At 32.2% G+C, this 10,841-nt stretch overlaps 2 protein-coding genes across 2 annotated transcripts; one reads left to right on the top strand and one right to left on the bottom strand.

The window, feature by feature from the left end:
- Nucleotides 1-1,863: 1,863 nt before the first annotated feature.
- On the top strand, nucleotides 1,864-3,882 carry LOC103502049 (uncharacterized). Its single transcript, XM_008465852.3, has 3 exons — nucleotides 1,864-2,320; nucleotides 2,592-2,634; nucleotides 3,541-3,882. The coding sequence occupies exons 1-3, from the start codon at nucleotides 2,048-2,050 to the stop codon at nucleotides 3,660-3,662; spliced, it is 438 nt and encodes a 145-aa protein (XP_008464074.1). The 5' UTR covers nucleotides 1,864-2,047; the 3' UTR covers nucleotides 3,663-3,882.
- Nucleotides 3,883-5,363: 1,481 nt separating this feature from the next.
- LOC103502050 (serine/threonine-protein kinase BSK5) lies at nucleotides 5,364-9,775 on the bottom strand. The gene is made up of 10 exons (XM_008465853.3): nucleotides 9,341-9,775; nucleotides 9,022-9,227; nucleotides 8,741-8,876; nucleotides 8,228-8,361; nucleotides 8,006-8,111; nucleotides 7,584-7,669; nucleotides 7,123-7,311; nucleotides 6,761-6,922; nucleotides 6,251-6,364; nucleotides 5,364-5,880 (listed from the first exon to the last, which is right to left on the bottom strand). The coding sequence occupies exons 1-10, from the start codon at nucleotides 9,420-9,422 to the stop codon at nucleotides 5,638-5,640; spliced, it is 1,458 nt and encodes a 485-aa protein (XP_008464075.2). The 5' UTR covers nucleotides 9,423-9,775; the 3' UTR covers nucleotides 5,364-5,637.
- Nucleotides 9,776-10,841: the final 1,066 nt, after the last annotated feature.

The following is a 10,841-nucleotide window of genomic DNA, read 5'->3' as shown; positions in this document are numbered from 1 at the left end:
TATTGAAACGTAACGTATACTTAAGAATTGTTGAAAATGAATGTCATAATTAAATAAATTAAGGCAACTTGTTTTATGAAAATTGGGACGATTTGGTAAATTAAATATACGAAATTTGTATATTAGATTTAAAATATGAATTAAAAAAAAAGTTATTCCCACTTAACTACTTAAAAAATGTTGAAAATGAGCATATTTAAAGAAATTAAGACAAATTGTTTTATGAAAACTATGACTATTTGCTAAATTAAATATACGAAATTTGTGTACATAAATTTCATAATACTACCTACATAACTCTTTCCCCAAACACATATTATCGTACATTATTATAATCCTACCCACATAACCTTTCCCTCGAACACAGATCATAACACTTCCTCCATAACTCTTCTCGCAAACATTTTTATTATACAATTCCTTCATAACCTTTTCCCCAAACACATCTTATCATAACCTCAGGTTTATCATAACCCTAACCCTTCCCTCAAACGATCCCTTAAAGGTTTCTTTTAAAAATAAAAGTCTAAGCTATTGAAAAGCTTCAAAACTACTATTGAGCTTAAAAAAATTATTCTCACAATTTGCATGCGATCTGGAACCATTAATATCTCACTGTGAAAATAATTCTAAATTAAAAATGTTTTTATCATTAGTATAGTGATAAGTTTATTTGAAGTTGTAAATTTTTACGAGATTGACGATATTTGTTTCATGGCTTCAGACACCAAAAAATGTCATTGCATTGCTCTTGTTTTGAAAGATGAATGGTCTTGCAAAAATGTTGATTATACTTTATTTATCAATTTCGCATTTACTGTTTTTCCTATTGACATCTTTCTTTATTCAACTCCGTTACTATGAAAGTTAGGTTGTTCATTGTGATTATGTTGTGCATAATTAAAGGACACTTAATCCTTTGTTGATGGTTGACCATTTAGTTTTTCTTTAGAGCAATATTTGTATTTTCTTGTTATACCTATTTCGGCTTGCATTAGAAGAAAGGAACATTACATGTATCGAAGACATATTCCAATCTTCTTACTACTGTGCATTGTGATTAATTGAGAATGAATTCTCTAAGCTTAGTGGAAGCCTAAGTCATTTGAACATACGAGATTTTGTTCAACAAAAAGATCCAACACTGTGAGAGGGAGTCTCACAAACTTGAGGGGAGTTGAAGTTCTTTAGAGAGGGAGTCTGTTTTAGGGGAGCATAAGATTATCTTCACGAAAAAGTAGATAACAAATGAGAAAAATTGGACGTAGAAGTAGTATCTATAGGTAAAAAAAAAAAAAAAAAAAACTCAAAAATCACATTATTATCAAATGAAACTAATATAATTTGTTTTATATTAAATTTTTTTGAACTTAAGAAAATTTCAAATAAATAAATTACTATACTAACAATAAAAATATTTTTTATAATTTAGAGTTATTTTTGCATTGAGATATTAATGGCTTCAGTTCATATGCTAATTGTGAGAATAATTTTTTAACTTTTTAAACTCAAAGTTATTGCTTAAAACTTTTGAAGGGTGTAAGAGTATCTTTGAAACAAAACTTTAATGCACACAAAACTAATGGTAAGAGTATTTTTGTAAAACCATTTTTTGAAGTTTGAGAATCTTTTACAAACTTTTGAAAGTTTAGGGGTATTTTTGTTAAAAAATAAAAAGTCGGGGGATATTTTTTATATGTATAATTTAGTTTTTTTAAAAAAATATTTTTAAATAACAAAATTATTGAAAATATTTAAAAAAAAAAAAAATCAATAGTGTAGTTAATAGATTGCGATAGAGACCACCAACATTTTGCTAAATATTTTGGTTAATTTTAGAACAACCTATCTTCAAAATTACATACCATCGTAAACTTTTATCATTCATCGCCAAACCGTAATACTAGAGAACTACATAGTTGGGCTTTTGGGCTTGCTGGGCTGGTCCACATAATTTTTCACTTCCCATTTCTCTAAACCCTGCTGCAGAGATCTGCGAAGTAGCGACACAGAGAGAAGGCCACAACCAAAACTAAGAGAGACGCCAATGGCTGTCGCCAACAGAACTGCGATCAGTCGAGCCCTAGATTTCTCTAGGTTATCTTCTTCCTTTATCAGAACCTTCACCTCCTCTTCGCCCTCAACCTCCTCTTCCAACCCCAATGCCTCGCCTTCTTCATCTCAAACCAAACGGAGGAAGAAGAAGAAGAACCTCTTCGAAGTAATTCAGTTTTTGCCCAACTGGGGAGTTGGATACCATGTCGCCAAATCTCACTGGGATGAAATTTCCTACCAGATCACCAAAATCAATCTCTACAAGGTTTGTCTCTCGTCTCTTTTTTTTAGATATATCTCCCTCTGTAATCTGCACAAAATATGAATCAAATGGTTTTCGGTTTCTTTCTGCCTGTGGTTACATTTTTTGTACGCATTCAAGTAAATAGAACGGTTGAGGGTTTTAATCAGTGGGATTGCATAGTTTGTTTTCTAAGTTTTGTAGAATTTACGAGTCTGACAATTTGCTTATGATAATTGATAATCAAACGGGAAGTGTAACAATTTGTTTTCTTTTGGCTTTTTTTTTCTTACAGAGTGGCACGCACGGCAAGGCATGGGGCATTGCTCATAAAAATGGTTAGTGATCCATTCCGTATCACGAAATTAGTTCCTCTATCGTTATTGGAATTTCATTTTGGTTTTTATTTCACCACGTTGCTGAAATTTTGTTCTGATATTTGTTAGAAGAATTTACAACAATTGAATCTCTTATATGATATTTTTACCTATGTTAAATTCTATAATTTGGGACCATGACATCAAGAACTAGTGCTTTATAGCTGATTTAGATACAATATTATTCAATATTCACTGTTTACTGATCTTCACCGTTGGCGTTTAGGATTATGTTTCATGATAATATAAGTATGTTTGATAATGATTCTGATTTTAACTTTCCTTTTTCCCTCCCATTCATGATAATATTCACATTTCTTAAGAAATATTGAATTCTTAGCCAAATTCTGAAAAGTAAAAATAAGCTTACGAAAGGTTTTTTTTTTTAGTTTTCAAATCTTAGCTTCGTTTTCGAATTAACAGATAGAAAGTGGGTAACAAAACAAAGAAACATATAGGTAAAAGTATAATTTATAAGCTTAATTTTCAAAAACCAAGTGGTTATCAAAAGAGCGTTAGTTACCCTTATAAATAGTTTGCAAGTATTCGAGTTTGGACTTTTGAGGCATGAGATTCTGAAAGCTTAATCTGGAGTTAGGTCAAATAACTTAACCCCCTTTAGGTTGGTCCTTTCGAAATATTTACCGAGGCAACTCTGGACTTGGTAATCGATATAGCCAACCGTTATTAAATTGCTTCAAATGAATGTTAAAATTCTCTTTTGAAGTCTCAACTCTTGTCTTGGTAATTGTCGTAGTCATCCTTTACAGTATATTGCTTCAAATTGAGTTTCTATCGACTTAAATTTCTATACGTTGTTGCTTTTTGCAATCTACTTTCATCAATGAATAAGGTTGAATGTTACAGGCATGCCGATTGTTGAAGCTCCAAAGAAAATCAGCGGAGTTCACAAGCGCTGCTGGAAGTATATCGCTAGCTTGCCACGTTTGGGAGAAAGCAAAACATCAGCTGAAGTTCAGACTTCATGACTGCAGAGAAATCTCAGTTGCTGATTCTTTTTGGCCAACCTTATTTCCTGGTTCAAAGAGTTTTGAGGTGTTCCTTTTATCGGGGAGCTATATAAAAGTACTCATAAAAAGACTATTGCTTGATTAATATGGTTGTGTTAATTGGAATTGCTTTTCAAACTGTAATTTTGTAAGATTGTTTTAGTTGGCAATCCCAATTTTATTTTATCTTTTCGTTTTATGAGTTTGACATATAATCTAGATTTGGTATTTGAAAATTGCTTTTCAGACTGTGATCTTAACATATATATGTGTGTACGTATATATATACATATATTTTATGTTTTTTATTATATTTAGATTTTAAATTATGAAATTTATAATTATATTAATTGAATATTAAAACGTCAAGAAATAGGGTATGGCAGGTTATAGATTCAATTTATTTTTTAAAAGGAAAATATGTGGTAGATCAATTGTATAAACTTGCCTTTAACTAGTGAGAAATTGTTAATATAAAAATATGTTCATAAATCAATTAAAAACAGTTTATATTGAATTTAATATTTAGTGTGTCACTGCTAGTTTTATGGCTATAAAACACATTCAGAACAATTATTTAAATTAAAAGTAAGTTTTCAAATTTGCCACCAAACACATAATACGAATACATGAAATTTTACTTTTTGATTTTTGTTTTCAGGTTCTCTATCAATTGATTTTTTCAATGAAAAACCACACATTTATTTATTTGAAACTATTTAAGGTGAGGAAACGAGGTTTGTTGGATAAATGATGTATGGATGTTTGTTGGATGAAATAAAGTGGGGGGTGATGTGAATTTGATGTATCAAAATTGTTTTATCTCCTACACAAGTGGGAAAAGTGAGATGTACATGTACTGGACTCCACTTTATGTTTAAAAACCTTTGAAATGAATGTTTAATATATATTTCTAGCTTTTATCTCATATCTCATATATATTTCTAACTTATCTCACATGTACTTGCGTTTCACTATGAAGCAAGAGGTTTTAATCCTCAAACTAAAAAACAAAATATATTTTTTTAGTTTAACCATCATCGAATCATATCAAAATTTTAGAATGATACTTGATCCACGTACTAAATTGAGATATGCCTATATCGACAACAAATAATCAATTGTTTTATAATTTTTGCACACATGCATTATGGATGCAAAAATGACATTAATTTAATTTTTAAAGTACGATATAGGAAGATTTGAACCACAAACCTCGTGATCAAGACTCACATATATTAGTTGAGCTAAGCTTGTTTTGGTACGTTGAATACTATGTTAGAACTCAAAACTTTTGGAAACGAGAGGAAAATTTTAAGACACAAAGTTAGAGTTTTTCTTTCTTCCTTCACGCAAAATGGCCAAGGCTACTATTAACAGCCCAACGTTCATTGTGTGAACTTTTGATAAGATATGACTACATCAGCCACTTAAAAGCTCTCGTTACGAATTTTCACAAGAAAAGTATATGGAAGGATTTCGGGCAACATTTATCTTTGTACAACTTAACAAACTTTCATTTTATTCAATTATATACATACATACATACAAATATATATATACATACAAATATATATATATATATATATATATATATATATAAATAAATAAATAAAGTGCATCAAAATTGTACTAAAGTATTACTCTTTTTCAACAAAATTCGAATCGTAGCAAGATCAGTTTTTCTTTTCAGCAAATCTCAGGACTAATTATATCATTAAACTCATGTAGCAAAGAATACAATAAGAGATTTGACATGTGAAGCAGACAGAATCAACAGATAGCTTTGTTGGGCAAGGAAAAATATAAATTTGCACCAACACAAACTCACAACAAGTCCAGTAATCAAAACCCTTTCGTTGTTGCATAAACTTAACAGAAAAGGGCTAAGAGGCAGACAAATAAATATATAAGAATAATGTTAAATTAAAGGAGAAGAAGTACCTATACAGATTCAAGTTCTTTCTTTTTTGAATTCCAGGGATGTTCCATCTCTCAGAGTTTCTTGTGCATCATTTTCCATTCCAAGGATGAAAAGAGCAGCAGCTTGAAGATACAGAGCAGTTGGCCAATCTGGTGATACTACTTGGGCTTGCATAGCATCTCCTAGAGCTTCCTGAGGCATATCACTCATCAAGTAACACAAGCTACGTCTAGCAAATACTGTTGGCGATACCATCGTTCCTCCATCTATGAACTGCAACACCCCAAAAATATTAGAAGATTGTTTCAATTAACTAGCCGAAATAAGAGATCTATTTTACAATATTAGAAACAATCTACTCCACTGCAGACTGAAAGGACCAGTAAATATCAGATTTCCAAACAATTGTAAACCAAATTGCATTTTGAAAGCATTCTCCGGTTGCTATTTGATATAAAATAACGAGCATTAGCAATGTATATATTGATACACAGCGTTTTACTGGCCCTTTGATTGTCCTTATGAGGTCACCATGCCATGATTGAATTTTAGGTCGTAATATAAGTTTTTACTGGCATTTATGTGAGGATTTGGAGGATAAAATATCGTTGAAGTATTTCATTTTTAAAAGTCAATCACTTACTTGTGTGTAGCAATCGATGGCAGTTACAAAGTCTTTAGCTCGAAATGCCGAGTCCCCGCGCTTCTTAGAATTGAGTGTCTCCTGTATTTGACTTGTCCACATTTGGAAAGAAAGCTGTAAGACAAAGCAAATTCTCTACTGATGAGCAATGTAACAGACCAACTTTCGAAAGTTATTTTCAGTTGGACTTATGGCAGTAAAAATTAGGTGGGATTAACCTGTAATGTATCTAGTTAATAAGCAGATTGTGCACCCGGTTAACAAAATAACATAGAAATCTTCATCGATACAATGTAAAATGACGGGAGTTAAAAATTTTGTTGAACGGAAGACATGAACGAATAGGTAGTTGCATTTTACTGGCATGGACAAAAGAAAAAAAGAAAAATGAAAGAGGTTCAGTCTCAATTCACGTCCCTTAGTATGAACAAAGAATTTCTAACTAGAATAGAGCGTAGCCTACATAATCTCCAATCTTAGAAAATTTAATTTATAGATGAATTTTCCAACCTCATTTGCCACTCCCTCATCATCCTTGTATCCAGCTTTCTCCAAAATTTCATGAATCGCAGTAAGATCCGTCCTTGAGCAAGCCTCCCCAAAAGGTGATAAAGACATTTGCTTGGAGGAAGCATTCCCATGCGAAATTCCCATAAGAACGTAAGAAGGAACCTGACATAGACCAGTAGGTAGAACTGCATAAGTTTGGACTATTCACTTTTTTCTGCATTATTGCCAACCGGCCTTTATAGGATATAACTCGCCCAGCCTTAGCTGGCGACAATAAAAAACATAGCATCTTTTACAGACATACTATCTAGTCCGACTGTATGGATAGTTAATGCCAGGACATTAGATCGGTTGTAATGTACCTCAGTTTCTTTCTGAAGTGCAGTGAGAGCAATTACAAGAGACTTAACATTTGGTCTCTCACGAAGTTCATATTGTAGACATCTTGAAGCCAACCTCACTAGTTCAGTTCCATCATCATTAGAGAAATGACCTTCTAAACATGAATCCATCAGCATCAGGAAATTTTTACCACGTATCAGATCCAATGCCTGAGAGAAGCGAACTTGGTTAGACGTCAACATGAAGTTTCCAAATCTCAGAATGCAAAAGCTGTAATGATAACCAAGGAAATCCAAGTGCAATGTTCTTTAAAATGCTGATAATTAGTCAGGCCAGAGCAAAGTTACTGAATCTAGATTTCTAGAAATCAATTATTTGCAGTGCCATAAATTTCTGGAGTAAATTCTTCGGTTGTATTTCAGGATAAAGTTAAATCAAACTTCCACATGTAGAGAAACCTCTAAAGGAGAAAACAGTTTACATGGCTTGGCGGAATATGTTTGCCACTGAGAAGATCGAGCAATAGAGTGCCAAAGCTGTACACGACACTTTCTGGTGATATTCTCCCTGACAAACGTAAATTCTACAATTAGTATAATGCATGATTTACAAATCTGGTAATGCTGGTCATGTATTTAATATATTGGTGGAGAATTTTTTAACGAAGCCATTGCATATCATTTTCGATCCTTTTTTCCTTTTTGATGAAAATCATTTTCAGTCCTTTTTACTACATCTACAGTCATTAGGTATTGTCATAGAAATCAATAATCGTTTGGATTTTAAACACGCCATATGGTTTAAGTGTTGATACAACTAAATTTATCATGACGCATCAACTTAAATTTGTTGGTCAATCGGTAAATAAAGATGGTATTAGAGCAGGAGTTTCTGTGTTCATACCTGTCCTCATATATTCTGGCGGGGTGAAAGCCAGGTTAGTACTATAGCTCTTTCCATCTCTGCTATTCTTCATAAGGCCAAAACAGGACAGCCTGGGATTACCATCCTGTTGAGTTGAGCTAATTATTAGGCGTATATAAAATATATGCAAACATAAAAAAAGAAAGAAAAAAAAAAAAAATGTATAGAACTAGAAAAAGCATGATGGAAACATATTTGTACCTGATCGAAGAGAACTCTATAAGCATTAAGGTCATGGTACAATGCTCGTCCCTTACTACTGCAGTACTCCAAAGCTTGAGCTAAATATAATGCCACTCGAAGCCTCATTGCCCACTTCATAGGCTGCGTTTCCCCTACACAAAAAACAACCCTATAAGTATTCAAATTAGATGGCTAGAAAGGCACGTGAACTTAGTCCTAATAGAGCTTAAAATGTACTCCCAAAAATGAGGGCCCCCAAACCGAATTGATTATCATATATACAAAAACACAAGTAATCAAATTTTCATTTCATCTCCTAGTTTTAGGGGGTTGGGGAGAAAATTAATTTCTAAAAGGTAATATAGAAACTTAACTAAAAGAGTGCTTTTTGCAACCACCATTACAGATGCCATAAATTAAATATTCTACTTAGAGATGTATAAAGTATAAGAGACCAACCAAAAAGAAAAGGTGAAATCCATGTAAAGAAATTTCAGTATCATAAACAATAATTTTAGGTAGAAAATTTACAATGAAAAAGGTGCCTGGAAAGAGTTTCATTGGGCATGAACTCAGCCACTAGTAATCTCTCATTGCCCTCACAGCAGCATCCAATTAAATTTGCCAACCGTTGATTCCTTAGCTGCCCTACGGCTCTAGCTTCATCCTGAAAATGCCAAAACATAACTAACAGCTACCTTAAACGTTCCTGGTTAGACATTAAATAAGCATATGCTCACACATCTCATTAACATTAAAACTATGAATAACAAGATATATCACAAAACTCAAATTAGAGGAAAATCACGGACAAGGAATTGGCGAGAATCAGGCCAGGCGGACTTGTTGAAGCGCTTGACAGCAATCACTCGATCATCTTCGAGTTTTCCTCTATAAACAACATTAGGCGCTTTCTCTCCATGCTCAGAAACAATATTCTCTGAAGAAAATCCCGAAGTAGCAGCTCTTAACTGATCAAAGCTGTACTCGCAGAATCCAGGCAATGCGTCCTCATTCTCTGCATTCACAACACAAACAACAACGCTTACATTCCAACCAAAAAAAGAAGAAGAAGAAGAAAAAGAAAAACCAAACTCCATCAAGAAATCAAAACAACAAATTAACACTCACCGGCACAGGACAAGTCATTGAGATTGGATTCGATCTGAGAAGGCCAAAAACAGAGTCCAAATCTGGAGCAACGAGCTCCCATTGCAAAATAAATAAATAAATAAATAAAACGAAAAATCAGATATAAGTAAACAAGCTGAAGCAGAAGCTGAAGGTGAAGCTGAATCTTCCACCACCAAAACCACAACAGAACTTCCTATGGCAATCAAACGCAGTTCTGAAGAAAAGAAGAAGAAGAAGAAGAAGGAAGAAGAAGGAATGTTGATAGTCCGATCCAAAGGCTTTGGTTCATCACTTTCTTAGAACCTCATCATTTTTTTCTTTTTTTCTTTTCTCTCTCTCACTCAATCTTAAGCATAAAAATTCTCTCTCTTGTTCTTCAGTGTGTTTTGAGTGAGTGGAAGCAACGAGTTGAGTCGCGTAAAATTCACCTCTCAAACCGCGAAATTATAATAATACGAAATTGGAGAGTGGAGAAACCGTCGCAATCTTCATGTCCGCGCGTGGGGTTATGTCTTTTTTCTTAACATTTTTTTTTCTTTTTTTCCTTTTAATGAGTTTTTCTTTTTCTTTTTCTCAAAACACTTCAATATTTCTTTTAACTTTTAAAAATAATAAATGATCACTTAATTTTATTATCCAAACCAACATGTTTATCATCTACCACCTTCATAATCCTTAGAGGAGATTTAGAATGAAAAACACTAGTTAAAGAGAAATGAGTATAAACCCAAGAAAAAAAATCTCAAGAACCATATATTATTGAATTGGTGGAGCTTAAGCAAAATGGAGAAAGAAAATCTCTAACATATAAATTTTAATATTTTATAAAATTAAGAGATGGACGTTTGAAATTTGAAGCATATCTTTGTCTACTGTTTTATCTTTATCATTAAATAAAGATTTAAAAAAAAAAAAAGAATTAATGGTAGGAGATCAGAATGAGAATTATTATATAAAAATTAGGAGATGTGTATGATTGTATAAAAAAGTATATAAAAGATGACAAAAGAAACGGTTAAAATTATTTATTTGACCAAATTTTCATATAAAATGTGTAGTGGATTCATATTATTAATTGTATATATATCTTCCTATTTTCAGACCTCTATCCTAATTTTTATCTTATCTTAACCAATTAAACTTTTCAATAATATCTTTTATAACAAATTCTGAAGTTCACAAAATGCAACTTTTCAAAATTAGAAAGATGTATTATTAGTTAAACTTAGCTCCTACTTTTGGAAATACTTTGCATAATTTTAACTTAAATTAAATAATTTGTATGGACATTTTGGTTTTGGTATCATTATGGGTGGATTGGGCTCATTTGGTCTTTCAAAATGAATTTAGATGCAATTTGGATGGATGTTAGTGATATAACAATGGAGGTGTGTGAACGAAGTGACTTTCAATATTTATCTTAGTGATTATCATTGATTCTTTTTTCAATAAACACGTTGTGTAGTTTTATTGTTCACGTGTTTAGCATTTCATGTTT

The sequence above is a fragment of the Cucumis melo genome, chromosome 11 (assembly GCF_025177605.1).
Source record: "Cucumis melo cultivar AY chromosome 11, USDA_Cmelo_AY_1.0, whole genome shotgun sequence".
Lineage (NCBI taxonomy): Eukaryota > Viridiplantae > Streptophyta > Magnoliopsida > Cucurbitales > Cucurbitaceae > Cucumis > Cucumis melo.
The sequence above is the reverse complement of the archived record's forward strand: the minus strand, read 5'-3'. Positions and strand labels throughout refer to the sequence as shown.

Excerpts from the sequence above, each read along its gene's own strand:
- LOC103502050 (XM_008465853.3), bottom strand. The coding sequence starts at position 9,422 with ATGGGAGCTCGTTGCTCCAGATTTGGACTCTGTTTTTGGCCTTCTCAG. Across the intron at positions 7,312-7,583 it reads AACATATTCCGCCAAGCCAT|GCATTGGATCTGATACGTGG; the intron begins GTAAACTGTTTT and ends CGCTTCTCTCAG. Across the intron at positions 6,365-6,760 it reads ATGAGGGAGTGGCAAATGAG|CTTTCTTTCCAAATGTGGAC; the intron begins GTTGGAAAATTC and ends TTTGTCTTACAG.
- LOC103502049 (XM_008465852.3), top strand. The coding sequence starts at position 2,048 with ATGGCTGTCGCCAACAGAACTGCGATCAGTCGAGCCCTAGATTTCTCT. Across the intron at positions 2,321-2,591 it reads CCAAAATCAATCTCTACAAG|AGTGGCACGCACGGCAAGGC; the intron begins GTTTGTCTCTCG and ends TTTTTCTTACAG. Across the intron at positions 2,635-3,540 it reads GGGCATTGCTCATAAAAATG|GCATGCCGATTGTTGAAGCT; the intron begins GTTAGTGATCCA and ends TGAATGTTACAG.